The 27,182-nt window shown below is 43.2% G+C and overlaps 1 protein-coding gene across 7 annotated transcripts in view; it reads right to left on the minus strand.

Annotated features, from left to right (window-relative positions):
• Positions 1-27,182, minus strand: part of dock4b (dedicator of cytokinesis 4b) — a 128,778-nt gene that overhangs the window by 7,434 nt on the left and 94,162 nt on the right. For 3 of the 7 annotated variants that reach the window (XM_086147071.1, XM_086147070.1, XM_086147066.1), the window contains exons 31-49: positions 26,178-26,326; positions 25,858-25,943; positions 24,207-24,233; positions 23,701-23,796; positions 23,192-23,252; positions 21,471-21,564; positions 21,156-21,304; positions 19,461-19,547; positions 19,245-19,349; positions 18,828-18,969; positions 14,824-14,990; positions 12,897-12,983; positions 11,356-11,532; positions 8,619-8,702; positions 6,816-6,935; positions 6,474-6,595; positions 5,330-5,441; positions 3,924-4,005; positions 2,211-2,320 (exon numbers count right to left, since the gene is read on the minus strand). In XM_086147071.1, coding sequence (XP_086003197.1) covers positions 2,211-2,320; positions 3,924-4,005; positions 5,330-5,441; positions 6,474-6,595; positions 6,816-6,935; positions 8,619-8,702; positions 11,356-11,532; positions 12,897-12,983; positions 14,824-14,990; positions 18,828-18,969; positions 19,245-19,349; positions 19,461-19,547; positions 21,156-21,304; positions 21,471-21,564; positions 23,192-23,252; positions 23,701-23,796; positions 24,207-24,233; positions 25,858-25,943; positions 26,178-26,326 — 2,057 coding nt within the window. Of the gene's footprint in view, positions 1-2,210; positions 2,321-3,923; positions 4,006-5,329; positions 5,451-6,473; positions 6,596-6,815; positions 6,936-8,618; positions 8,703-11,355; positions 11,533-12,896; positions 12,984-14,823; positions 14,991-18,827; positions 18,970-19,244; positions 19,350-19,460; positions 19,548-21,155; positions 21,305-21,470; positions 21,565-23,191; positions 23,253-23,700; positions 23,797-24,206; positions 24,234-25,857; positions 25,944-26,177; positions 26,327-27,182 lie in introns of all 7 variants that reach the window. The other 4 variants (XM_086147065.1, XM_086147064.1, XM_086147068.1 and 1 more) reach the window with 2 other exon arrangements.

Below are 27,182 nucleotides of genomic sequence, written 5' to 3' on the forward strand. Positions count from 1 at the left end.
TCGGATGACGGCACTGGATTTGCATAAATGTACAAACTTTCACAATTTAAAGCTTCTGTATTTGAAACCAAACACGCTATAACGTCACTCGTGGTTTTTGCTGATTATGTTACAATAGCATGCTTTATAAACGCAACTTTGTCACCGTGGAAACAGCAATGTTTTTCAAGTAATTCAACCATCATGATTTACTGGACGAAAATATTTGGATAGATTTTCTCTGTGAAAAGCACCCATTATCCTGGAGGTTTTCCTTTTTATTTTATTTTTTTTAAATCAGCAGGTTCTGAAATTGAACTTTTTCTTCTTTTTTGTCACCAATACATTTTCCTCAGTAAATTCCATTGATCTAATAAGCTATTATGTCAGTATCAAGCTGAATAGAAATTCAAAATAGGGATTCAAAGTCGTCTGGGAGTTTAAAGCAATGCATGTCTGGACAACTCAGGGTGCAGTTGTCATGATAATAAAAGGTATTTTATCATTATTAAGGTGCAGTTTTGGAATAAATACAAAAAACTACACGGGCACAGAGGCAGAAAATACCTCTGTACACTGGGAGGACTACATATAGTATGAAATCATGAAATGATATATTTATGATGGAGAAACAATGATGAATAAGAAATGACCTCCACGTTCCCCAGAGGGATTTCTCGAAGTGTTGAGCACATGTGAGCATTTTTTTTTGTTCTATCCCTCTTTCCTAATTTCAGTAGATCATACAAGTGGTCGATATTTCTTATAATCAATATTCTATTAGCCGGCTGTAGCTTCTGGCCACAGCTGTCGCAACGTGAGGAACGCTCGGGCCGACCGACATCTATTCGTCCGCGGACGCGAAACATCTCTTCTGACGGGAGCAAAAACGCAGGCGGGCTGAGGAACGTGCACAGGTGAGCCGTGCCGGCAGCATCTGCGCCGTCTGGCGCAGACGGACAGCCTCGGAGAGCAAACACATTCTTTTTCTGAGAGTAGCTTTGTCGCTGAGGATGAAGTGTGTGATTACACTGCATCTGCCCTTTGGCTAAAAAAAGAACTACGGCCTCACGTGGTTCTTGTTATTCCGCTAAGTCGCTGCGAGCACGCTGTGCTGGATGCACGCGGATCCGAACGTACCGGGAGGGAAGTCGAATATATGGAAATGATTGACTTAAAGCCATGAGTTGATAAGCAAACACCTTGGATATAAATCAAACCTGATAGTGGTAGAATATTACGCACCGGATCAATGACATTTCTGATCATAAGTCAGTGAAACAACGAGGCAGGGGTTCAGAGGCGGGGTTTTCAAAAAAAAAAAACTATTGCAATGCACCTTAATACATTGGATAACCAAGTAAAATAATTTAAATAATATTAATAATACTTACTATAGTAACTAGTACTATAGTACTATAGTATAGTACCAAAGTACTACTGTATAGTAATTAACTATATTAATAGTAAAATAATTTAAATAATATTAACAATAAATACAATATTTTTGGGGTTAGGCTTTTCTAATGTCATCCATAAAAGAAAGTCAGAAGCCGCATGTATTTTTTTAACAATTTGTTAATTTTCAGTTAAATGCGCACTTATAACATTCATTAACCATTACAAATGCATTATGAGCCATGTCTGTATGTGTGTGTATGTGTGTGTGTGCGTGTGTGTGTCTTTCTTCACTGGTATTAATGTTTCAAAATTACGGCAAAGGCAATTTTGTAAGTTGCAAATTAGACAACTGAAAATTAACAAGCAGTTCACAAAAAAACTCAAGAAATCATCTAAAGTTGAGAGGAGTATATTTTATATATTTGGGAAGTTTTTAAAAGAAAATTAGCAGAGAAAATTGCTCGAAAATTCCCCCTAGTTTTAATCATCATTGTATCATAATTATTTCATTGGTTTGAAAAATAAGGCAAGGATTTTGCTAAAAAAAGGGCATTTTCTGACGACTTACAAAAACGTAAAACACCATCTAAATCTGCATGAACATCACCTGAAAAATCATCCGCAAACGAATCCCACTCAAATTATTCGTAATGTGTAGGCGACGCCGTTACATTATCGAATTCAAAGAGGAATGAAAAATGAGGTTGTGACGATGACGGTTGCCAGTTTTTGTCCGTCCTGCGAAACTCTACCTTCTCGGTTCCCCGTGCGATTTTCAAAATCGACCCCTCGCGAGCGTCCCCCGTGCTCAGGTGTGCTGGCGCGCTCACCTGTGCGGGATCCAGGGGGTTGGGGAAGATGGCGCTGACGGGTCTCTCTCTCGGCGACAGACAGGCATTTTCTTTGGAATGCTTGTGCTTCTCTGCCATCTGCGGTGAACCTGAGGCGGCGGGCGTGAGAGGTGAGAGCGGTAACACGCACGGACACGTCGGGCGGCGAGCGGCGGCGAGCTGTTAGACTATTACCCGCGAACACTGGCAATCAGGAAAGGCCAATCTCTCATTCTCCCTCCATTCTTTCAGCCTCACTAACTGCACAGCGTGATCGATGACCTGCCCCCCCCCCCTTTTTTTTTTTTTTCCTCCGATGCCGTACCCTCCCTCTGTGCGCTGTCCCTCGATTCCCGACCCCCGGCCCCCCTGCCCCATCCAGTTAGAGTGGACAATCACAACAGACAGCATGTACTAAACCATCCCGCAGGAACACATGTAACACAAATAGATAAGGTCGCGCGCGCGCGCGCGCACTCGGCCGCAAATTTTCACAGCGCGCCTAATCAGATCTCAGACTCCGTATGGCTCTGGATGCACGAGTGAAGGACGTAATATTTGGAGGGCTATCGTATGGAGGGGGAGATACCCATCTCTGGCGCGCATTCAGATAAGGCCGCACCGGTTGTAATTCTCCACGAGCTTTATGGGAAGACGAGACGCCGCTTTTATAAGGGCGTCGGCCGCTGGAAGCGGGGAGTACATACGCTTCCATAAACGTCTTCATATATCCTCGCTTTTTTTATGACGTGGATCGGGAAGAAAACATGACACAGCATTAGGGAGGGAGAGCGAGAGGAAGCGTCGGATGTTAGAACCCGTGGGTCCAGAGGTCGCGCCGCGAACCGTACCATTTCGCTTGTCGTCGTTCGGGATGCACGTCACCAAAAACAACTGGAACCCATTGGCTTTTCAATGCTACTATTTGTTTTTCTCTTTTCTTAAAGGCAATCACTTAGTGGCGTTGCGTGTGCAGAGCAGCAACATTACGATAACAAGGTCCAATGCCGATGTTGTCGAGGTGCCAAACTTGCTTTCAGTCCGTCATGCTGGTTGACTGCGCTGGCGGCTGAGAAATATATATTTTCTCCGGGAACTAACCCCGGAGCTGAGGTCGCAGTAAAACAATATGCTGGAACTATGTTGTGTCGCTGTTGGAAGAGCCGCGAAGTGGAAATGGATGCATATTCCATGAGGTCCGTCTGCTGATTGATAGGCTCTGGGGGCGTCGGCTTCGAACCGGTGTCTGCTTTTTATTGTTTTAATGAATGGTTCATAATCTGCTCACTCAGTTGCATGCACTGATATCACATCAGCTTGCAGAGTTAGAGCTCATAAACACAGATGCAAAGATGAAAACAGGAAACGCATCAATATATGGTCAAAGATGAAAAATGTACGACATTCTGTTTTTCTTAGCGGGTTATGCTGTTACTAGTTTATTTTTTTTAGATGTTGCACAATTAAGGTTTCTGCCATTTACCGCTCATTTTTCTTAACCCTCTTCTTGACTTTAAGAAGACACTGTTTAACCTAAACCTCGACCTTATCATCGCATGCCGTGGTGGTTTACGGGAACAGTATGTTACTGAAAGGTCACGGGGTCAGCTTGCCGGGACGTACGGCGGTCGGCGAGTTCCATGTGAGTCACTTAGGGTTGAAATAGCAGCTAAAAGCCCGAGCTGAATCGGAGGGAAAACGCTTCGGGCTTACCTCTGGCGCTGGACGGGGCCGAGCTGGTGACGTTGGGCGAGGCAGAGTGGTTGGAGCTGAGGCTTGAGGTAGACGGGCTGGGCTGGGGGTTTTAGAGATGTGATAAAAAGCAAGCGCATCAGCCAGAGCACTATGTGATGGTGAATGTTTATTTAAGGTCAAAGGGTTCAAACGAATAAACAACAGCACTACTATCACTCAAAAACTATCACTCTATCACTACTATCACTCTACCTCGGGCTGATCAATGTGGTTTATTCTGGTCACTTCAACTACAGCGTCAACAACTATCCTGAATTAACCTTTAGAACTTGGAAATTTCAGTCAGCCGTTCTGGCTATTCGTGACCGCAATTGTTAGCGATGATGAAGGGCGGCACGTTCAATCGACAAGGTGTAAAACAGCTGTTTTATGGTGATAAAATTGTGCGGTGAGCGAATCCAATCGAAACACATTTATGAAGGTAAAGTGAAACAAAAAGTGTTCATGCGACGGTCGTCAGGGATACAATGTAGTTTTAGAAAGTATTAGCACGTAACTCTGCATTGGGAAACGGCTAATTTGTGATACTTAATTTGTGTCTCTTCAGCACATGTGAGGTAACTTGTTGAAATATCAATTGTAAAAGCGAAGGAGGGATTCTACATCAGCGTTTCTGATAAAAAAAAAAAAAAAAAAGAAAAAAGTTTGGCAGCCATATCCACGGCGGAATTAAGGAAGTATTGCAATAAATTCCAACATTAATATTTTGGCCCGCAGCGGCTTCATTTCCAAGCCGCTTTTTACTGGGCCTTTATAACTACTATTAGCTTGGTTTGACAAATGAAATACATTGTCACTTACATCCGTGCAAAAGCGGAGGCTATAAAAAGAATCCAAACAGGTGTCTTTTATTTGAATTTGACTTCTACTAATGACAAATATCGCTGGCAGTTTCGGTGGCTTTAGCATCACCTTGAATCTACTGAATAAAAGCCTCGATGCTCAAACGGTGAAAGGTTCAGTCGGCCCCCTCGCGACAACCCTTTCCTTCTCATAACTCTCTCTGCTTCATGTCATCTCGAGGCCTGCCAGGTGCGGCAGACAGCTTGCCAGGAGTCGTCGGCACATTACTGAATTAGCCAAATCTAGTTTAGATCACTGCATAACCGCGGCGCGCTCCCCCCAGGCCGATTCCTCGGAGCGGCGCGTCCTTATTTCATACGAACCTGACAATTCCCGGAGCCAGACGAAGCTCAAAACAAACAAAGGAATATCGTGAGAGACAGGAGAGACGAAGATGGGGAATGAAAAGTGGGGCAAAGCGAGGGGTAGGCGGGGGGGGGGGGGGGGGGGGGGGGGTTACGAGGCGTGGTAAATGTGCCGCGGACCCGGCGGCCTTCGCGTTTGCATGATTTTGTATTTACCTGCATGTTGAAGACTTCATCTGAGCTCTCCGACTGGCCGGTGATGTTGCTTACTTCGTTGGAAGCCTGGGACGACAACGACGACGAGGAGTAGCGGTTCACGGCGGGGTAGCTGAGGAGGCTGGGGCGAAAGGGAGAGGGAGAAGGTTGGAAAAAAAAAAATAGACGGTTATTATTATTATTATTATTACGTTTGGTAGGCGAGTGAACGGGGTTGAGGGTTGTGTTTTTATTTTGGACTCACCGGTGAGAGCCATAAGAGTGACAGACGGATAGCAAGACAGGGAGGGGGAGAAGATAAACAGGAAGATAAATGGGCAGAAAATGTCAGATTAGAAGCAGATAACAAATGCGGCACTCCTAGCATTTCGTCGAGGCATTAGTCTGTCATCAGGCAAAGGTTTGGAAAGGGAAAGGCGAGGGAACAAACACGGGGGAAGGTTAAAATATAAAGCTTTACGAGTCCGAAGAAAACACGAAAATAAATCAAAACTTGCGGAGCTAAAATGTGAAATGTCACTGGGAGATTGTGGACGAGTCTGTGTGTGCGGCCGTGTCCCCCGAGATCAAACTGCAGAGGCAGAATGTCTCAGGTAGACGTGGTGGCAGGGTCACTGAACACATCAACACACACACACACACACGCACACACACACACACACCGAGTCCTCCCACTGGTCTGACAGCAGCCACGCAGAAATAACCTGGCGGGTAGCATCCATCGCAACCACTGCCCCTCCACCATCAGTCCATTGTACGCTCAGATGGAGCCACACCAGTAAAGAATGAAGGAATGGAGAAAAGAGCAACAGCAACGTTTGAGGTAAAGATGAGACGTGGAAAAAAAAAAAAAAGTACAACGTGAGATGAAGAGGCAGGCCGGCTGCGATGGACGCCACACGGAGAAAAAGCAAAGAAGGGTTGGACATTCTGAATCAGAAATGAACCCAGTGAAGTGAAATCTCTGTTTTTATTCTTTAAAACTCTGATGGGATAAAAAAAAAAAAAAAAAACAAGATATGAATGAAAGTACATCTTTCAGTTGAAAAGGTAGAGAGACAGATGAATAGAAGAAACTCGACAAGAAAATAAGAGTTTTTCTTTAGCAAATACAGAAACTACATCAGACGGAATAGGTTCTCACCTTCGCCTGGCAACCCCTCTGCCACTGTCTGGGCTGATGATGTTGGGTATGGAGTTTCTGCACGTGCGCGGGCTTCCGTTGGTGAAGTGCACCGGGCTCGCACGCACATACGCCGGAAACTCCTGATAAAGAAGCGCAGGGAAACGCGTATTTCGTTTGCGAATTAAACGCATTCAAGCTCCGACGCCGACACGGCTGATGAGAATCCAACTTTCTCATGAGACGACTGCAAGGGACATCCGGCAGGATGCATTTCTAGATGAAGACTTAGAGGCTTAAGTTTGTTTGTTTTGGTAAATGATCAAATAATTTCTGGCGCCGTAATGTGTCAATATGTCGTACCTGTATGCCCAGACTGGATTTCATCAAGTGAAACTGGTCCACGAGCTTCTTGTGCAGAGGTCTCATGTCCTGGGGAACAAATTTCTCATGCACGGCGAGGCCGTATTCCAGGATGTGTGCCTGCGAGACAAAAGTTAACTTTATATGGGAAAGGCAAAAAAAAAAAAAAAAAAAAAAAATCTGCCACAATCCGTATCTTTCTCCTGAAAAATCTCAATTTGGGTTCAGCATAATCTGAATTTTGGTGTTCACCTCTTTGAATATTTTGTTCCACTTTTTAGCGGCGGGTTGAGAAGAAGTCTATCGCCTCCTTACTACGATATTTTATAGCCTTTTCATGCTCACATCCTGCTCCGCATTTAAATTCCAGAAATGTCACACGTCGCGTCCAATTTACACATGGGAACGTCGAAAAACACAACATCATCTGCATATTCCGCTAATCTTAAAAATCTTAAGTGATGCCTTTTCATGGTTACGGTGAATTAAATCAAAAAAGATGCCCTCAAAATAAAGCGTTTATAAGCTAAAGATAAATAAATTAAAAAAAAGACAACATCAGTGATTGATTGTACTCCACATCTCCTTGTCACAATGATTCCACTTCTCATCAAACTAAATTGTTTGGAAACATCCTTATCTGATTTACATATATGTCATTCTTTATTAAGTTAATTTCCTTTACTCTCCCATAGAGATATGGGCATGATGGGGGTGATAGTGCATTCTTAATATCCCTATCCATAAAAAGAGCTGAGACCGTACTCAACTATTCATTGTTTTTGTTTTTTTTCCACAAACATTTTGGCATTAAATGCTTGGTAAACACTGGAGCCAAAGCATGCGCTGAAATTAAAACAAAAATTAAAAATAAATCACCCAATGACATAATTAGGCCGCTTGTTTACTTCCAACTTAATGTCAAAATTAATGCTGTGAAAACTTCAATATCCTTATGATAATCGAGTAACTACAATGCCATTTGTGAAGCCCGATTCACATTTTAAACCCGCTGATATTTTCCATTCGGTGGCCTTTTCTGTGCGGAGTCTGCATGTTCTCCCCGCGTCTGCATGGGTTTGTAGTCGGTTCATCCAAGACACTAAAATTCCCAAAAGTTTGAAAGAGTAGGTGAATTGCTGTAAGAATGCGTGATAAGTGGCATACAGGACTGTCTCAGAAAATTAGAATTTTCTGAAAAAAGTTCTTTATCTTCTGTAATGCAATCAAAAAACAAAAATGACCTTTTTCATGATATTCTAATATCATGAGATAGGATTTTTGATTTTTCTTAAGATGTAAACCATAATCAGGATATTAAAATAATAAAAGGCTTGCAATATTTCAGTTGATTTGTAATGAATCCAGAATGTATGACATTTTTGTTTTTGTAATTGCATTACAGAAGATAAAGAACTTTATCACAATATTCAAATTTTCTGAGACAGTCCTACAGATAATGAATGACCGAATGAATATTTCCACTCAGTGTATTGGAAAATGTGTCTGATTTTCCTGGAAACCAATAAAAGACGATTCATTCTTCGATTCCATCCCCCTATTTTAATGTGAATATGTTATAATCTTCGGGAACGTGCGCTATTTGTCTCCTCCTATTCTCACAGAGCAAGAGGCACAGATTGAACCCAATATTCAATTGTTTTTATAAACTGTTCTTTCCAAGGTCAAAAGAAAATGCTTGAATATATAACTGCTTCTGCCGACACATTAGGAGCGGCTCAATCGTCGCGTTTTCTTTCAACGCCCCGTGTACACACTCCGTTTTCATCTCCTGCTACAAACCTGTTCGAACATGAGTTCTCTCAGCCGTCCAATTTTCTCCCCGTCTTCTGGATGATTCATGATGTAGTCCTTCACGAAAAAAGCCTGCATGCAGACAAAATGCAGAGCATCTGTTATGCACAAACTGAAGAAGGAGGCTTCGTACACCCTGGTGTTACCCGAATCCCTGCCGGGGCTGACATGGCGAATTAGTGCCCACACATTTTTATTTTGTTGAAAGCTTAAATAAATATGAAAAAAAGTGAGTAAAATGGAGTAAACTATCATCCCGCAGAGGGAGAGTAGCAAAAAAAAAAAAAAAGCAAAAAAAAAAAAAAGCCTGTTTTCTGAACTGAGATATAAAAAGAAAAATCCAGGCATAAAAATAAAAGGGCATAATATCTAATATCTAAATAAAAAAAAAAAAAAAAAAATTGAAAAAATAAAAACCGAAGTGCCAAACGGATGTCAGCAGTTTCAAAGGGACTGATGCTACTTTGATTCGGGTGCTAATTTGGTCACAGATGTCACTTTTATCCGAGCCGTTACTTCCTGTCGCAGATCATGTCTCCCCAGAAACATCACACTTCCTCTCAGACATTCTCTCCGGAAAGACGTCTAAAAGCAGAGGCAGATTAGACGCGGGATCTGCGCTGAATGACAATTATTGTTTTTATCGCATATATACATTTAACACCGGGTCGTTGCTGTTTACAATGCCATCAACACTAGTGATGTGTCTGCGGATTATCGTAAGTCCTTTTCAATGTGCATCGGACAACGCAAAGACAGCGAACCAATGAAAAGCCGGGCTCCCAATCTGCATTCAAATGTGCCGCTGAAGGAAACACGCAAAAAATATAAGATCGAAAGGTAAAGGAGGGAATCGGCATTTAGAGCATGGATTTTTTTCTTTTTTTTTTTAACCAAGGACACAGCTGTCATTCACTAAGAGACAGAGAGAGATAATGTTGAATAAAAAAAAAAATGGCTGCTGCCCTCAAACAGTATGTGCAGTCACACACACTCACAAGAGCACCACATAGATCCTATCAACGAATGCACTTGACTATACCAAACAGATTGCGAATCTCAAATAAACACGGAACATTATTATTCCACCGCACCTCCCGAGAAGGCAAAGTTTGAGCGTGATATCCTGTCCCCGTGTAATAAAGGCTCTGTCAGACGCATTCAAATGCGTCTTATCATGTAATACCGTCGGCCGCTTTGGCCGTCAACGACCGACGAGTCAAAAGAAAATAATTCTATGGGAAGAAGCTGTGAGTTTGAGCGTTTTTTTTTTTCTTTCTTTTTTTTTCCAGGGGATCTACAGAAAAGGCAGCAGAGTAATCAATAGTCCTCTACAAATGATGGAAATTTCTTGTCAGGCTACAGGGAGAGAGACCTTCCCAAGGAACGCCTCAGTTAATCATTAGAAAAGTCCAATTAGAGATGGAACGCTGAGGGGAGGGGAAATAAATCAGATGGCATTCCCCCCGAAGGGTTTCAACTCAAACCGAAGCAATAAATCTGAATATTAAAAACGACAATTCCTCCTTCATTTGTAGCCTTGCAAACCTCCCCAGCTGTCAATAGGTATCACATGAGGAAATTAACAGATTTATGTTGAGCTCCGCGGGGTGGCGCGTGCGATATTTCCTTCAGAAATATTACGGTGGAACTCGGTGTCAGTGCGGCGGTAGAAGCGGCGTCATTTCATTAAAAACAAACAAAACGCAATGCTGCCAACCAGAGTTTACGCTTTATATCGCCGTGAAAATAACACAGAGGTCAATTTTCCTGGGAAAATTTACATTTACATTAAAAACCTACTGCATGTGAGGTAGTGAGTAACTCGGAAGAGCTGGTATATTGCACGCGGGGAGTCATATAAGCTATAATTGGGTTAACAAAATAATAGCGGTGAGACTATAAAATACTTTCATAACCTCTTATGTTTGTTGCTTTTTCAAGCATCCTGCAAAACCGTAACTTATGCACAGAGGTGAGGTCTTCTGCACAGATCCAGTGTGCGCACACAAACAAACACGAGCGCGCACCTCCACACATCCACTCTCGGCGGAACGAGTCGGTTGCTATGCAACACTGAGTCAGTCGCCGAGTCCACCCTGTTAAAGGTAAAAATGTTGTTTTATTTTTCCCCTTTTCTTCATTTGTCCGCCTCCCTGCCGGAAAACAAGGCGGCTGAGGAATCTCACGGTCTCCTGCGTTTCTCTCTCGACGAGACGCAAGCGGAGCTACATTAAATGCAAATGTTTGTCGGCGGTGTTCGCTACATTTATGCCGGCTTTTCCCTACTTTAGCGGATTATACGGCGGCTGCAAAAACACTCCCCCTGATTCCTCCAGCCATTAATAACCATCCATCTCCCTCTTCCTCTTCCTCCAATTCCTACATGTGCCATTTTTTTGACCCGACCCCTTTTTCTCTCGACATCCATCCGGCCATCGACCACGCTCACCCATCCATTCACCCATTCCCGGATCACCCATCCTTCTAATTTTCCCGCTTCCACTCCCTCCCGCTCTCCGCTCGTCCATCCACTCGGTCAAACCTTCACCCGCGCGTCTATCCATCTGTTCATCCGCTCCTCCCTCAGCAAAACGGTCTCCGTCGATACATCTCTCTGCTTAAACCCACCTTCATGCATCATTAGGCAATCCATATGTCATTGCTTCGGTCCTGCCTGGTCTCTAAAACCCTCCAACCTTATCCTCCATCCATCCATCCATACCTCTTGGTAGCGGGCCAGCCCCCCGTTGACAGCGGCATCGATGACCCCGTTGAGGCACATGGTGAGGGGGTTGATGTTCTGCATCTGCCGGCTCTGACACTGAGTGATCAATGTCCTCAACTGTAAGTTCTTATTCTCGATCACCTCGATGGCGTTCTCCAGCGGGCTCACCTCCACCTTGGAAAGCATGACATTGTGAAAGATGTTAAGTTTAACGCCGAATATCCACGAGGCACCGTTTCGAAGAGATTCTCTCCGTAACGTGTGATCTTTTAACCACTTCTCCGACGGCGTAATATAAATCCACGGAATTTACGGTCACTCGGAAGTGGAGGTGCAAACGAGGCGGTGACATTGGATGGAGCCGCCACGCTATGGCAACTTTTTGTGCATTGCGCAAATATAGAGAAGCATTAACATTCATTAGATGCTATGTCTGCCAAAATCTGAAATTTAGTCCAATATTTGCTCTCCTTTGAGCTCTGTTTGGGTCCCCGCTGAGTTCCACGGGTCATCAACAGCGGCACTTATGCATGAATACATTTTCTCCGGCCAGTTACTCATATATTTGTCGAGAGTTTGGTACTTGCAGGTGGTTCATCAAAGTGTTTTCAATTTCAAACACCTGACTGCCGCCGCACGTGGAAGGGTGAGCCGTTAGGTAAATATTAGTCGTGGTCGGATGTGGCGTGATGCTTAACGGCTTCGGTTTCAGAGTTTCATCACTAAAAGCTATAGATAGTCGACTGACTTAATCTTAGCGTGCGCATTTTAAGTGTTATGTATTATTCTAAATGCTCAAACTTTAAAATGGCTTTTGACAATGGAATCATTAAAATATTCTTCCTGCCACCCTGCATTTATTTAGTCCCTTTCGTCTTCTTCCGCTCCCAGAAAGCTTAATCCCCTCTTTAATTGAGCATTTGCCAGTTGCATATTTCTCATGCTATTGCACCGCGTAACCATCACAGAATAACGCACCGTTCGCAAACTACAATTTCACGCCGCACTCAGCAGCTCTGCAGTAAAGAATGCGGGGAGAGATAAACAGAGACAAACACCATGTTGTGTTTTGCATATGCAGGAAAGACGTTTTTTTTTTTTTTTTTTTTTCTTTTTTCAATCCTTCCGCTCCTTTGTGATCTGATTGAGAGGAGACAAGCCGGAAAGCTTTCAAGGGGATTTTTTTTTTCACAGGAATGGAACGGACCCAAAGATCCGTCCGGGACAAAACCAACAAATTAGTATCGGAAAATATTACGTGACGCAAAAGATCAATGTGAAAAAAAGAAGAAGAAAAAAATGAATTGTCATCAAAGCGACCCCATTAGATGCTTAGCACGACATCCAATCTATCAAAGGCTGAAAATGTAATGTTTCCAATTGCCACAAACTCATGACCTGGGTCATTAGTGGTGGTCAATGCGATGTTCGGATCAATAGTCGGCCACCGGCTGGGGGTTCTCTAAGCTGCAACGTGCTAAACAAAAGTGCGTCGTAGTGCCCCATTGGTGAAATTTTAGAGACGTGTTCACACTCACCAGCTCTCGCTTCTCCACTTCAAACCAGCGTGAGATGCCTGGTAGACTCTGGACCAGAGTCAGAGTCGTCCTCTCCACCCACAGGCTCTGAAAAAGCACCCGCATGGATAAGCTAACAACTATGTGCATCTTAAATCTCCATAGCTACGAATTTCCGGTCCACACAGAGCTCTGGCCGGCAGGACGCGACGAATGCATATCGACAACGATCGATGATCATTGCTATATATGGCGAGAATAAATTAGTGCGGTGTCTGCCATACACACATATTTAGGTGTAGGCCAGATGTCATAGCTTATATCCAATATCATCAACTGGCGTTGGATCCATTAGCCTTACAGGCGGCAAACACTTGTCAATATGCCAACATCCCACAAGGTCATTCTGACTGGAAGCAACAACATTCACTGTAGCTTATTAACCTAATAGAGTCAAACTAGACATTCTGTGAACACAGAATGAGTCGGAGCATTACATAATGATATAATTTTAATGTTATTGTGCTTTTTTTTTTTTTTTGGCAATATAATCCAATTACAGTCAAAACCGACCCAGTTGACGTTTGGAGCCGAATCTGATCGTGCAGAATTTTGAAAGGAAACAGGAGAAATCATGACAGTTATTCTGAAATTCATGACATATTTACCCTCTTTCTGACATTTTGCAAATTTATGGTTTAATTTACAAAACCAAAAAGTCTTCTCAGAGGTCCACTTTACTTCTTTTTTTTTCCCCATTTGAAACATCTGACTGATTCAACGATCAAGAAAATAGCCTTTCTCCTTCGAAACTAGAAAGATTCAACCTTTTAACAGCACCGTCTAATCGCTTACAGTCCAATTAATTTAGCTTTACTTGAGAATATGTTTTTTGACATTGTAAAGACTTTTGTTTTTTTTTGCTCTTAAAAAGAAATCATTAATATGGCGGATTTGATTTTCTAAGGCTTAGTTTATATTCCAGTTTCTTGCTCAAGGACACTCCAGTAGAGCCGATGAGTGCTGACAAAGTCTAACGATCTGTGTCCTTAGGTCGGAGAAGGGTCTTCCAACTCACTACACAATCCAGATGCCCTTTATTGATTTTCTGCTCCTTTTTAATGCCAAGAAAACCACCCGAGCACCACTTGAAAAAAACAAAAACACGTATTCCCGTTTGAGAGCAGGACACTGACCGGGTTATACAACAAATTAAGTCTTGACATTTCAGGAAGGGTTTTCTGTATATACAAACTCCCCAGCTGAATGGAAAGAATCTCCTTTCTAGTTAATTACAGTTCACACCAAATTACCTTTGCTTCATCATTTTGCCACAGAGAAGCCGCTTCATGCCTGAGACGAAGGGCTATCGAGCCCACGTGGAAATCTGATTTCGGGATTACATTTGTCCGGACGTCTGTTACATTTGAATATTTATAGGTATAATATCAGTATCCGTGCGGTAGGTGTATGGCGCATGTGTGCGACTTTGCAGGCCCGCGTTCATCTTTCGCTAAGCCAAACGCAGCGCCGACGAGTAGCGGGGAACAATTAGTGATGTAAGAGTCACGATGAATAATACATGCGCCATACACACACTAATACCTGTGCACGGATTCAAACTTCAACAGGCTACACAGGACCAGCACCACTGCTGCTGTGCAAGGTAGAGATGGAAGTGTTTCCTGTTAGGCTGCAATACAAAAGCGCTAATGATCCTTTATGCATAATTCAGACGTCTGCAAAACGCTTGCCTATTTATTCCAAAGACACTCTAACATGGAAGTGATAAGTCACAAGTTTATTTTATTTTACCCTCCAATATCTTCATATCTGAGATAAAATCCCAGTGTTACCTGTCTTCCCACGCGCGCGGCTGTCGATAGGCACGGTTACTATCGCCGTTGCATATATTTTTCCATTTTCTCATGTCGTCCCCTTAAAATACCTTGAACTCATTCTCCTTGTCTTTGGTGCCCTTGTGGAATGGCCGGTCATATCTGAACCTCCAAATGTGATTGAACTTGTAGAAGCTTTTGATGTTGTCAGGCACTCCATCTCGCTGCAGCACATCCTGGCTCTCAGGGATGGGCGTTACGGCATAGATCTGCAGGTCTGGAGGCGCGGCGTGTTAAGAAAAGTACAAGGGGAAAGCGCCGGAGACCGAATGAGACAAAAATTCTTCGGTGCCCTGAAAGAACAGGGGAACTCATAAAATGCGTTCGGGGACGAGGACGCACACGCACGCACGCATACATGCACACACACTGGTTTGCCAGATGGTACAGCGTGTGTGTGGATGCGCACTCTAAGATGAAAACATCGCACTCGCCCTCTCTCTCTCTCGCGCGCTCTCTCCTGCAGCATCTCACGCTTCATTCATCAAGCCAAAGGCCACACACACTGCATTAATCCTTTATATACACTCACGGGAACAATACCTTATTAGGGATACAGTAAAGGGGACCGGTGCAAATGCAAAAATAGCCAAAAACAGTAAACATCGGGAAAACTCACAAAAGCAGCAGCTGCTCTATTTGCAAAGCTACAAGTACTCGCTAATAGACAACGCCGGGTTGCCATGGCAAAAAAGAAGGAAAAAAAAAATCATAAAGAACTAAATGAACAGCAAAGGAGAATTAGAGTGTTAAAGGTCTCTTACATGAGAAAAAACTGCCATCGTCTGCAACGAACGAGAAATGTGTTTTTTGAGGTAGGACAGATAATATTGAAGCCTTCGTAGACTCGAATGTGTAGCGAATAAACAGCTGTGGGAAAGACAGTTAATTAGATGTTTTTTCATATTCAGCGAGGCCAAAAGTGGAATCCGAGTACACATAAATAAACAAGAAGCCTCTGAAAAGGACACAAGGAAGATGAGAAAAAAAGCCTTTGCATCTTGCTGTCCTCCATCTGGCTGTGGTTCCACTCTTGGCAATGTTTGCCTTATAGTACTGACACAATTTGCTGTAAACCTTTCCCACTCTGGCCTGCTTAACATGTATTTAAAAATACTTTTTCCGACATCGGTGGCCGCATTCGTAGGATTCGGCGATAAACGGTTTCCAATCGCGGAGGCCAAGTAGCACGCCGAGTCGGGTGAGTAGCTCTGTACTTTACATGCAAGTCCTGAGGCTACAGGATCTGAGGATCTTTGCTCCGTATCCCGCCTTGCCAAAATGTAACAAGGACCATGCCTCCAACATCTCCTGGATGTCCAACAAGCACGAACTCAAGAATCAATTAGCTACCTGGGCAAACAGTAACCTCCTGACAAGAGCAGCGACAGGCCAGAAAGCAAAATCTTGGCAACCGCCGCAACAGAGGCCGGCATTGTCTTCATCGGCACCGCTGACAGACCTGTGGGCAGTACAGTGTGTGATTCACCTGATGATTACCTCTCCTCTGTTCTCGGCTCTTTCTTCGCCAGACATGCCAGGCTCCCTGACAGAACACACACTAGCCAGCCATCCAGATAGTGCAACGGCCAAGTTTTCTTCCTCTTCAGGAACCACATCATTGCATTGTGCGAATGTTGGCGCAAACAAGGACTGACCAAAAAAAAAAAAAAAAAAGGTTGATGCTGCATTTAAAGACCCTTCCCTGAGAGGAAAATCGGCCAAACCGCTTTTCCATCTGGACTGATGGGAGTGTGAAAAGAACCATCTTGAAGGCCTGCTAGTCTATTAATCACATCGCTGCAAGGATCGAAATAGAACGCTCAAACTAAGCAATTGAAAAATAAGCCTCTAAACAACCCTGAAACGAATGGAGACTGATTTAGCTAAGGCTAATAAATTATCCCGAATCAAACCCGTCTTAGCTTCACGCGAAGGTTTCCGGTTGCCGTCCCCATGTCCGTGCCGCAGGAGAAATATCAATGGCTATAAAAGCCTTTATGTCCTCCGTCTACATCATATTGCAAAAGCAAAAGGTGCTAGAAACGAAACCGCTAGTGAGCTTACTCAACCTGCAGGCTAACAAACCCCTCGCCACGTGGTACACGAGCCCCCGACGCCGCCTGCCAGTGCACGCCGGCTCAGGTAAATGTAGCACTCCGTCACGGTCGTCTGTGACAGGAAGTTACCGTCAACAATAACATGAACGCTAGATTATCATATCCAAGCGGGGCTCTTGGAATTAAGGTTAAAAACAAGATCGTTTGAAAGCGTCAGTAGGACTCACGTTTGTTTACACTGGTTGATAAGCTGTCCTTCCAAACTACTGCTTTGTACCAAGGGGATGAGGAGCTCTGCCTTCGGATGACGCTGATCAGGCAAGAGTGGAGAGGCGAGATCACTGTCACACCATCTGGGTCACGACTTCCAGGAATTCAGCAAGTAAGAATAGACTTTCCCTCCGTCTTGTCCTTGACCACTGCATGAACTTAAACTATCTTGCTACACTGGAGAAAACGACATGTCGTCAAAAAGAAAAACCCGGCCAGTTTTCGAGCCAGTCTTTTCAAAATGCGGGTGGTATCAAACTCCAGAGGAGCAGCAGCATCCGCAACGGTCTTATTCTTATTGTTCGATGCCGGAAATTTAAATCATCGGTAGGTGCACAGGAGCGCTTGAGATACATTTAGGTTTCACAACCAATCAGCACAGGGTCTGTAAGAGGTCTACCTCGGGTTATGGAGTCCGATCTGCCTCTTGATTATGAGCCCCCTTGAGAAGAAAAAAAAATAAAAAATAACCGCGCAAGCTTTCAGAGAAAGAGTAGAAGGAGGCGAAATCCCCGCAGAAAATAACGAAAAGCAGAACAACCTATAAAATATGCGGCTGCTTATTGACAAATAATCATTGGTGTATCTTGCAAGCGATTTATCAACCGCAATCAAATAAACTCGGAGCAGCCACGAGCGTGCCGGGCGGACGGCCGCTATCAACCCCGACGGGTCTCGTATCAATCTGTAAGTCAGAAACGGGGATGGCGTGATCGCACAGCGTGCATTTAAGCGATATGTTGCGGTATCATGCTAATGATATTTAATCGCATAGACATAGGTTCAATTAAATGAAAAAACCTTAGCGAAGAGAACAAAGAACCCCAAATCACACAGCGTAGAATTCGATAAAACCCAAGGACGCTGGTTTTATGTAGAAGCTCTGATAAGGAGAGCCACCAAAATGTTGCTAAACAAATTTTAAATCCCGATAACACGATAAAACTTTTGTTTTTCCAGCGAGGGCTCAATAGTTTGCGTTTGTGTCCCATTACTGCTCATGGTAGGTAATTTGAGTCGACGGCCGTCCCGCAGGGATCGGAATCTGTTTGTCTATTTTTCCTCAGCAAAGCCTCAACACAAAAATAATGGAGCCAAGCCTTTAGAAAGTACGCGTAAGTCTTCCTCCAAGGCTGTGTAATGCATCAGATTAACCCCTAGCGTTCGGGCATTTGGGCCGGGATCAGCGCGGGGCTGTGGACAAAGCCCGACATGAGAGCCTTCTCGAAAAACTGAGCCCGCGGTAATTACCGAGGTGACCCAGATTAACTAAGCCGCAACATCCTCATTGTATCGTGACATCTCTACGCTCAAGTACGCCCGGCGGGCAGTCGGGGGGTTTTATTAAGGTATTGATTAAATGCTAGGATATGGAGACGGCTTTTCAAAATTAGCCCTCAGTGGAAATTTGGTCCCGGCGTCCGTGTCAAACTAAGTAGCGAATGCAGTCGGGGCATTTTCATAATACGGTTTCCGATTGGAATGTGTTTGTGAGTGCTTGATTGTGCACTTACATAATGAGCAGAGCGGTAAAAATGTGTGCTTTCCCACGTACGAACGGGCTTTCAGCGGACAAAAGGAGATTGCATGTGTCTAATGTGTGGAAGCCAGAACAAAGAGTGTCTATCTATATAAATATATGCATGTGGCTGGCGGCACGTGGGATGAGCCTGGAAGCCTTTTTCTATACTTTTTAAATAAATCCCGTCCGCAGGGAAGGATACATTGTGCGTCTGCCTGGTATATGGTCTGGTCTGGTTGGTTGACATGCTGCATGGCGATGGCGTGGGGGAACTCGTTGAGCATCCGCTGCTGGAAGGCCTCCAGCCTCTCGTAGTCATGGCCGCGGCATACAAACTCCTTATTCTACAGTAAAAAGTAAGGGGAGGGGGGGGTTAAAAAACCAAAACGCGGGGTTAGCTTGACATCTAGTGGCCGCGTATTGCCACTGCAGTCTCAGACGCAACATTCACCAAGGACAGACGCTGTTACATCATTAAATGGCACTGGCTCACTGAATGTCACCTTCCACTGACAGGCTCTTGTATAAGAGAAGTGTATTCTTCTTTCAGATCAACCGAATCTGACGCTGTACTCGGGTTCCTGTTCGTCGCGAAGAAAGGTCACCGAGACTTCCTTACCCGCAGGAAGAAGGGGAACTTCTTTCCGTAGAAACCAACCCGGAAGAATTCGGGCTCTAGTCTTTGCTGGTCCATGATCTTGTCATAGAGAGAGGCCTCCATCATCTAATGACATGCACACAAATACATTTATCAACAAATAAAAACGACTTGAGCGATAGGTTTGGCAACGACGGTAGTTTTTATTCATATATTGTCCTTTTTAACATAACTCACCCTCATCTTGCTTAAGTTCCTGTAGTCATAATATGACTCATACTGATCCGCCAGCTCTCGGCACAAGATGATGCCGTTCTCCCAGCACTGCGGACACGGGCAGAAAAAAGTCCTCCGACTTAAAAAACTCAAAAGCGATCCATAAACGAACGCTCGCAAAGACGACGTGGATCTATTCGCTCGGGATACAGATACAGGGGGGATGTCAAGGATGCTGCGTCAAAAGTCATCGAATCCACTAGGTGGCATTGGTGAGTCAGCAATAAGATGACGAGTCAAATATAACCTCCTCATGCAGGTACGTGCAGCATCCAGCCATCTTGCTAATTAAATGGAAGGATTTCCTTTCCTGCCGCCTTCTAATCCCTCTGCAGCAGCCCCGGCAGATGGCATAGCTTGTGAACGCGGAAGAAAATTGGACTATGAGTAACGAGGAGAGCGGTTTTAATGATTCCGCAGAGCTGTGTTTTTTTTTTTTTTGTTCCCCCCCCATAAGGGATGTCGAAGTTGCGCGTGTGTGTTTGTGTGTCATCTTGGAGGGTTTCCATAATGAAACATCCTTTTCCTGAGAGTGCCGAACGATGAGAAGGGTAGTTAGGATAAAGTGATTGAATGAAAAGTGGGAAAAATGAAAGAGAAGAATCGACAGCGATGGACTCGGCTAACAAGTCGCTGTGGTAAGAAAGCATAAACGCGGGAGAACTCGACGTCTTCGATCACAGGAGCTCTACTGAAGCCGCCGGCTTCTCTTTTCATTCTTCACTGATGCATAAAACCACGGTACATGTCACACTTCAATTCTGCCGCCATCAACATTTCCGTACGGAGCGGTCCGGGGTGGCGAGGTGCTGTATGGAACCGGCTCCAATTGCAGCTGCCAGCACCTGATTAAATCTGCGTATTGTTGATGCCGGGAGCCGCTGTCACGGCTCATGACAGGTAGAAATTAAATGTCTGGCCGGCAGTGGCGTGCATTTCTTTTTTTTTTTTTGCAACTCCACACGTTTTTTTGGACCCAAAGAGCATTTCTCTTCAGAGGCGATTTAATCTTACATGAATTATGTCTTCCCCAAGACACATAGGGGGAATTCCACTGTCTTTGTGTCTATCCTGCTACTCGAGCATTTAACTATATACCCTAACTGATAAACGGTATTTATCAGTACTGTTACTCCACCTACCTCCATTATTAAGTAATCTGCTGATTATTTTCTCGATATAAAATATCAGAAAATCATAAGAAAGGTCAGTCAAGTGTTTCTTGCGTCTATATGGTTGCCCTTAAATGACCACAAACCAATAATATGCAGTTTATTCTCATAGAAAAAGCAGAAAACAATAAAAATTTGGAAAAAAAGATTTTACTTGTACCTAAAATGTACCTCAAAGCAATCACTAATTCAATTCCAAATAGAAGGAGTCTCATTTTCAAAATTGATGAGCCATCAAATGTTGTAGGTTCATTGTTAATGAGTGTGCTGCATCTGTTTTAATATTATCCATCAATACCGCTTAAACGTTTAATAATGAGGAATGATATCTGGAATTGTGACACCACAATATTCTTATTTACGGGAGAATTATTTCCCCGTAAGTGATAATGGTAAGTCAAACTTTATCCACAGCTGGAGAGCGACATCTTTTCCGCTTAGTGATCGCGTGAAACAACGAGAAGAGTTGTGGATTTGGGCTCACCTTCCCGCGGTCAAAGTTCTGGACGATGGTGAGATGCAGGTATTCTTTTCTTTGCCACTCGCTCTGCATTGGGTAGTTGAGGAACTCCCGGAGCGGCCGGTCGGACCATTCCAGCAACTCATCGTACAGCAACAGGGTGTATGACGCCTCTGCGACGTGCGGACGCACGTGCCGAAGGGTTTGCAAATCACACAAGATATACAAAATTTAAGGCGTTGACAGATTTGCTTAAATGTCAACCGAAAGGCGAAAGGGATCGACGGTACGTTTCTGACGCTCGGGAATTATCTGCAAAGGTCATTCTGCGTTGCTTACCTGTGTAGTTTTGTGCTTTCAGATGCAAGTCGTACAGTTTGTGAATGTAGCGGATGTACATCTCCTCTTTGTTCAACTCCGTTTTGTAGAAGTTCTGGACAAAAAAAAAAAAAAAAAAAAAAAAGCGTGGGAACAAACAAACAAATAAACGATCACAAAGTTTGAAACCCTGACATCTCCCGAAGCCAGAATAATACAAATGACCTTCACCATCTTGATATTTGAATTCAAATTTTTAGAATTGGCCCGAACGATGAAGAGCAGTTTAAAAATATTGTTTTAGTGAGGTCTGAAGCTGAATGGGAATATTCTGTCCAGTTTCCCCTGAGGAGTAAACACATTGCAAAACACATTACTAATTACATTAGGGATTGGAAAGTAAACCTACCCTCAATCAATATATGCGAAGTAGCGCTGCTCCTTTGGATCATTAACCTGACAAACAATTCTCAGGCAGAGCAAGGTAACCGCCTTGATGGTTGATTTACTACTCAATAATAGGAAATAAATGAGCAATTTTAGCTTTTTTTAAAAATAGATATAGACCAAACTTTAATAAGGAAAACAATTAAGCTGGTTAAGCATGGAAGATCTCCGTTGAGCCGCGTCTGACTCTCCAGCTGGTCACCTCCCTCCTGCTGCCTCGACGCTACACTCCTCTGACATGTTTTAACTACCTCTTTTTAAAGAAACGTTTAAGTCGGGTGCACAAATGCATGAACAGCCATCCGTCCGTCCAGACAATCAATCATTCACTCATTCATTCGGGGGCGATTTTTTTTCTCGATTTTCTTCCAATTTACCCGCTGCGTGTTTTTGGGACTTTGGGAGGAAACCGGAGCAAAACCGACGGAGATTCAGGGAGAACATGCTAACTCCGCACAGAAAAGTTCCCGAAAACAGAATCCTTCATGCTGTGAGACCGAAGCGCCAAACACTGCGCCATTAACATGAATATTTATTAACCGAAGGGGTCGATATCGGCACATTGACGCAGTAAGTAGCGAGAGACCGGCAGCCGGCGATCTGGCGGAAGGCTTGTGCCGCTTTGTGCTGATGCGGTGTTTTGTATAATTAAGTATATCTAAATTGTCAAGCGATATTAATCCTATAGTCAATGTACTTATAGAGTTAAATAAATGGGTTTATTGCTGTTTAACAAATGAAGCGGTGGCCGAATTATAAAACTGCCGTGTCTATTTAGGACGTCTGAGCGTGACGCGATGAAACAAGGGCGCAATCAACTATTAAAAATCTCCTCTCGTTTCTAAATGACAATGAGTCTGGCGTCAACGGCAGAAGTATGCCCTACTGCACGCCGAATATCGCCAACCACCGCCAACCGCTAGTGTAAAATAGTCGAAAGAAACGCAACGGGCCAAGATCTTTCAGAAAACTATCTACAAAACATAAATGTTTTTCTGAAGAGGAGGTTATTTTGGAAGGTAATAGAGCAAGGGTGTCAAACTCACTTTAGCTCGGAAAATCTATTCTCAAGTGGGTAAAATCAGGAGATGTTTAACTCCTATTGATCAGTTCACCCCTGAAACCTGTGACCTTTTAGCTTTGCCGGCTAAGTGTGCGGACACTTGAAAATCTGCGGGCTGCGAGTTAGCAAAGTCGACTTCAGCTGTAACTATACATGAGAGCATTTTGTGTTTATTTTTTTCACAATAAGACACTTGTGACGTGAAGTCAGGTGAGGAGGAGGTTCCACTGACCAGTAAACTGACGGTGCAGCCAATCTTCTTGCCGTCGACTTCCCCCAGCTTCATACAATCCCTATGAAAGCAAAATAGCTTGCTATACATTCATATACTGCTCAAAAAAATAAAGGGAACACTCGAACAACACAATGTAACTCCAAGTCAATCACACTTGTGTGAAATCATAGTGTCCACTCAGGAAGCAACACCGATTCATTTTGACTTGTTTTAAGGACATTACATCAAAGTTGGATCAGCCTGGAGTTTGTTTTTACACTTTAATTTTGAGTGTGATTCCTAATCCAGACCTCCATGGGTTGATACAATTGATTTCCATTTTTGTGTGATTTTGTTGTCAGCACATTCAACTGTGTAAAGAGCAAAGTATTTCATAAGAATATTTCATTCATTTAGATCTAGGATGTGTTTTTTAAGTGTTCCCTTTATTTTTTTGAGCAGTGTATATATACATGTACAACGGACATCCAAAAATAGAAGATCCAAACCGGTCCGTGAACTCTCACCTGTAGTCCAGCAACCTCTCCATCAGGCGGGTGACGGTGGCGATGAGCGAGATGCCGCTCTCCCTCCAGGTCTCTCTCTCGATCTTCTTCAGCAAGCTGGATCGGGTGGGGGGGCGGGGAGAGCGAAACAGAGAGACGTGAGGGGCCGAAGGAGACGAAAAGGTAAAGAGCGAGGCAGATGCGAAAAAAGAAAAAGGTTGCGTGGGAAGGAAAAGACAGAGGAAATCACTAAAAGAAAAGGAGGTGAAGCAAAAAGGAAATTAATATCGGACACAAAAGTGTCACCTATGCTTGTTGCCCTGCCGTTGGGAGCTTGATGGATACAGTACGCAGCATAGATAAATTCTATACTCGAAGGATGCTCAAAATATAAATTGATTTTTTTTTTTTTTTTTCTTTTTTATCGGCTGAAAACAGCCCAAATCCCGCAGTTCATTTCCCAAGCCTTTACCCGGCTCCCCCTTCACACAGACGACACTGAGAGAACAAAGAGGAGAGCTTCTTACCTAGGGTACGGACCAAACAGAGGAATTCTACTCCAGGCGGGAAGCATAGGCGGAATAAATTAATATTAATATGATTAATATCGGCACACACTCACAGAGGCTAGCTTAGGAGTTAGTGGAGTTAGGATGAATGAAGGGAAATGAATTAAAGGAACTGAAGACAAAACAACACGCGAAAGCAGGTTTTTAAAAACAAAGAAGATGAGGATATCTGCTGAAATTGTATTCAGGCTGGATTAAAATCGTGGGGATCGTATATTAAGAGATTTCACGGACATTTGGGATGGCCGCACATGGCTCGGCACAAAGACTGACGTATGCAGTGAGATAACACTGTTAATGTGATATTTCCCATGCAGAAGCAGTGATCAGTTACACTGACTGACTACGAAATTAAATGTCTTACAGACGACATACAAGCGGATGCACGCAAATGATTCAGACTTCTTTGAGGGAAATTTGGTTGAATCATATCAGAGGCCTGAGTACAAGTAACAAGTCCTTAACAAGACATAAAGCACGCACACACACACACACACACACACACACTACAGTGAGCACAAATTTTAGGCATGCAAAAGCACACAAACCTGGAAACACATTGATAGAGTGGACAGCGACTGTGTGTGTTTGTGTGTGTGTGTGTGTGTGTGTGTGTGACGGTGAGAGGACGTGAACAGTGATGACCTACCTTTAAATATAAATAATTCAGTCGATTTCGAACCTAAACTTGACTGAGGCTCCTCTTGTTGTGTTTAGTTAAAGTTTACATTAGTCAGGCTGACATTTTCATTTTGAAGGTCATTTATTGTCACTCACTTATAATAATGGATTTTAATGTCTGGACTCGACTGATAGTTACAATTATTATTGGTGCCCGCAGGTTTTTCATTGCACAGAAACTCAATCAATGTAATTAAAACTAACGTAGAAGCAACTTGACGACTAGTCAGTTACATTATATCAGATTTAAATAGATAGCGGGCTGTTTGACAATGACCATCTAATCCAGACGCGAAAAAAGTTGACTATGTCGCATTGAAATTAAGGTTGAAAGGTCGTTAAACACATTAATTCATATTACTTGAACAGAGCGCTGCCGATTTTTGTCTCCAAAAATGAATTCAGTGCAAAAAAGTCTTTATTCATTAATTCCTTATTTTGAAGCCTATTTAGCACTTTTTTTCCTGAATAGCACGTGTACTTACAGACGTGAACGTTAATGCCCGTGAGTGCCTCCGCAGCGATTCTGCTATCTTCTATCCGTTTCGGGTGTCGGGGTTAAAAGCGTCGTTTGAAGCCGTATTGTATTAAAAGCGCCCGCTGCCAAATAAAACACCCGCCCAGCGAGACAACCTGAGAGTCTGCAGCCCACGCAGGTGCGGCTTTTCTCCAGTTTTCTCCGTTTAGGCGATTAGAAACAATAACATTTATCCTGTTAGTGTCTGTTTCCAAACCAAAACAGCTCCTGCATACCGACATCTGTTGGATTATTTGAGCTCTTCTTGGGCAAAATCTGTATAATACCCTACCTTTTGGCCCGATTTGCATATTTCAAAATCAAGCAAGGGAAAGCCCTCGGAGAGCCCGAGTACGAGCGTAAAGTTCCCCTTATATCTGTTCTACTGCCGTTCTTTTCCCTCAAACTCACATGCTGTTGAAAAGCTCCCTGTACGTCTCGTCTCCTTTGCCCTCCGACATCAGGCTGTCCAACTTGTCGATCAGCTTCGCTTCCACCTGCGAGGAAGACAAAAACATTTACGGAAAACAACGCTGAAAACATCTCCCCCCGGGAAAAAAAAAAAAAAAAAAAACTTTGCTGGATTTAGACCTGACTCAAGTTCAGTTGGATGAGTTAATCCTGCATCCACTACGGAGGCTTTGGTTTTCTTCTTTCTTATTTTCCAATAAATGCTGATTTAATCTCGCCGTTCGCCGTTGCTTCTGGGATGTTCCCTGTCAATCTGGTACCTGTTTGAAATTTCCACTGCGCCTCTGCTCCCAGTCCATCATGTCGTGGAAGATGGGGATCATGACATTTCTCAGGTCGGGCTGCGGCACCAGAGTCACTTCCAAAAACGGGCCAATCATTGCCGGGATAAAGTTCAACTTGTGCTCCCCTGGAGAAGAGATGGGGGTCAGCGGCAAGGTTAGGTTCTCATTCCCGCCCGAAAAACAGCGTGTTGTTTGTGTCGGGGCAAATTCACACGGTTCTTGGAGAAAGCGTTCCGGTCTTGAAGAATTTCAGCAACGGAGTGTGCGGCGCTAATCCCGGATTAAATGCCCGGCACACCAAAATCAATCTGATGATTTTTATCCTTATTTGTATTATTTATCCATGCATAAATTTTATTTCACTGTTAATTTCCCAAAGCTATCGTGGCTATAAGTCTTATTAAAAAAATGAAATGGAATAACTTTAAAATAAAATAAAATAAAATAAAATAAAATAAAATAAAATAAAATAAAAATAAAATAAAATAAAATAAAATAAAATAAAATAAAATTAATGCTTGTAAATCGAAACTGAATCGAAATGGAAAATTATATGATATACTGGAGGTAACAGTGCCATGCACTGAGGTTCATAAGTTACATAACACATTGAAATAAAGTATTTAAAAGTTCTTCCCGTGACTCATAAATAGCACAAGTGGAGTGATGTAACATATAAAACACCTAAAATACGCATAAAGAGAAAATAATTTGTCTTCAAAATGAGAAATCAGTCACAGAGTCAAAGGTATAAAAGGATCTTCACCAAACAAAGTGAAGCAATGGGCTGGTTGCCATGGCAACAAGTAATTTTGAGAAAAGAGCTTTTACAATGCACTTTTGGGAAGTCATTATTGAAATACAGTGCCAATGATATACCTCTGAATTCTCAACTGGAGCGATGCTACTCAACATTAACCTCCGCTACACTTTCTGGGAAATAATATAAATAAACAGAAAACACAAAAAAAGACGTGGTCT

Source organism: Fistularia commersonii, chromosome 5 (genome assembly GCF_037954325.1).
Source record: "Fistularia commersonii isolate RoL2024-O1a breed Wild chromosome 5, RoL_Fcom_v1.0, whole genome shotgun sequence".
NCBI classification, from domain to species: Eukaryota; Metazoa; Chordata; class Actinopteri; order Syngnathiformes; family Fistulariidae; genus Fistularia; species Fistularia commersonii.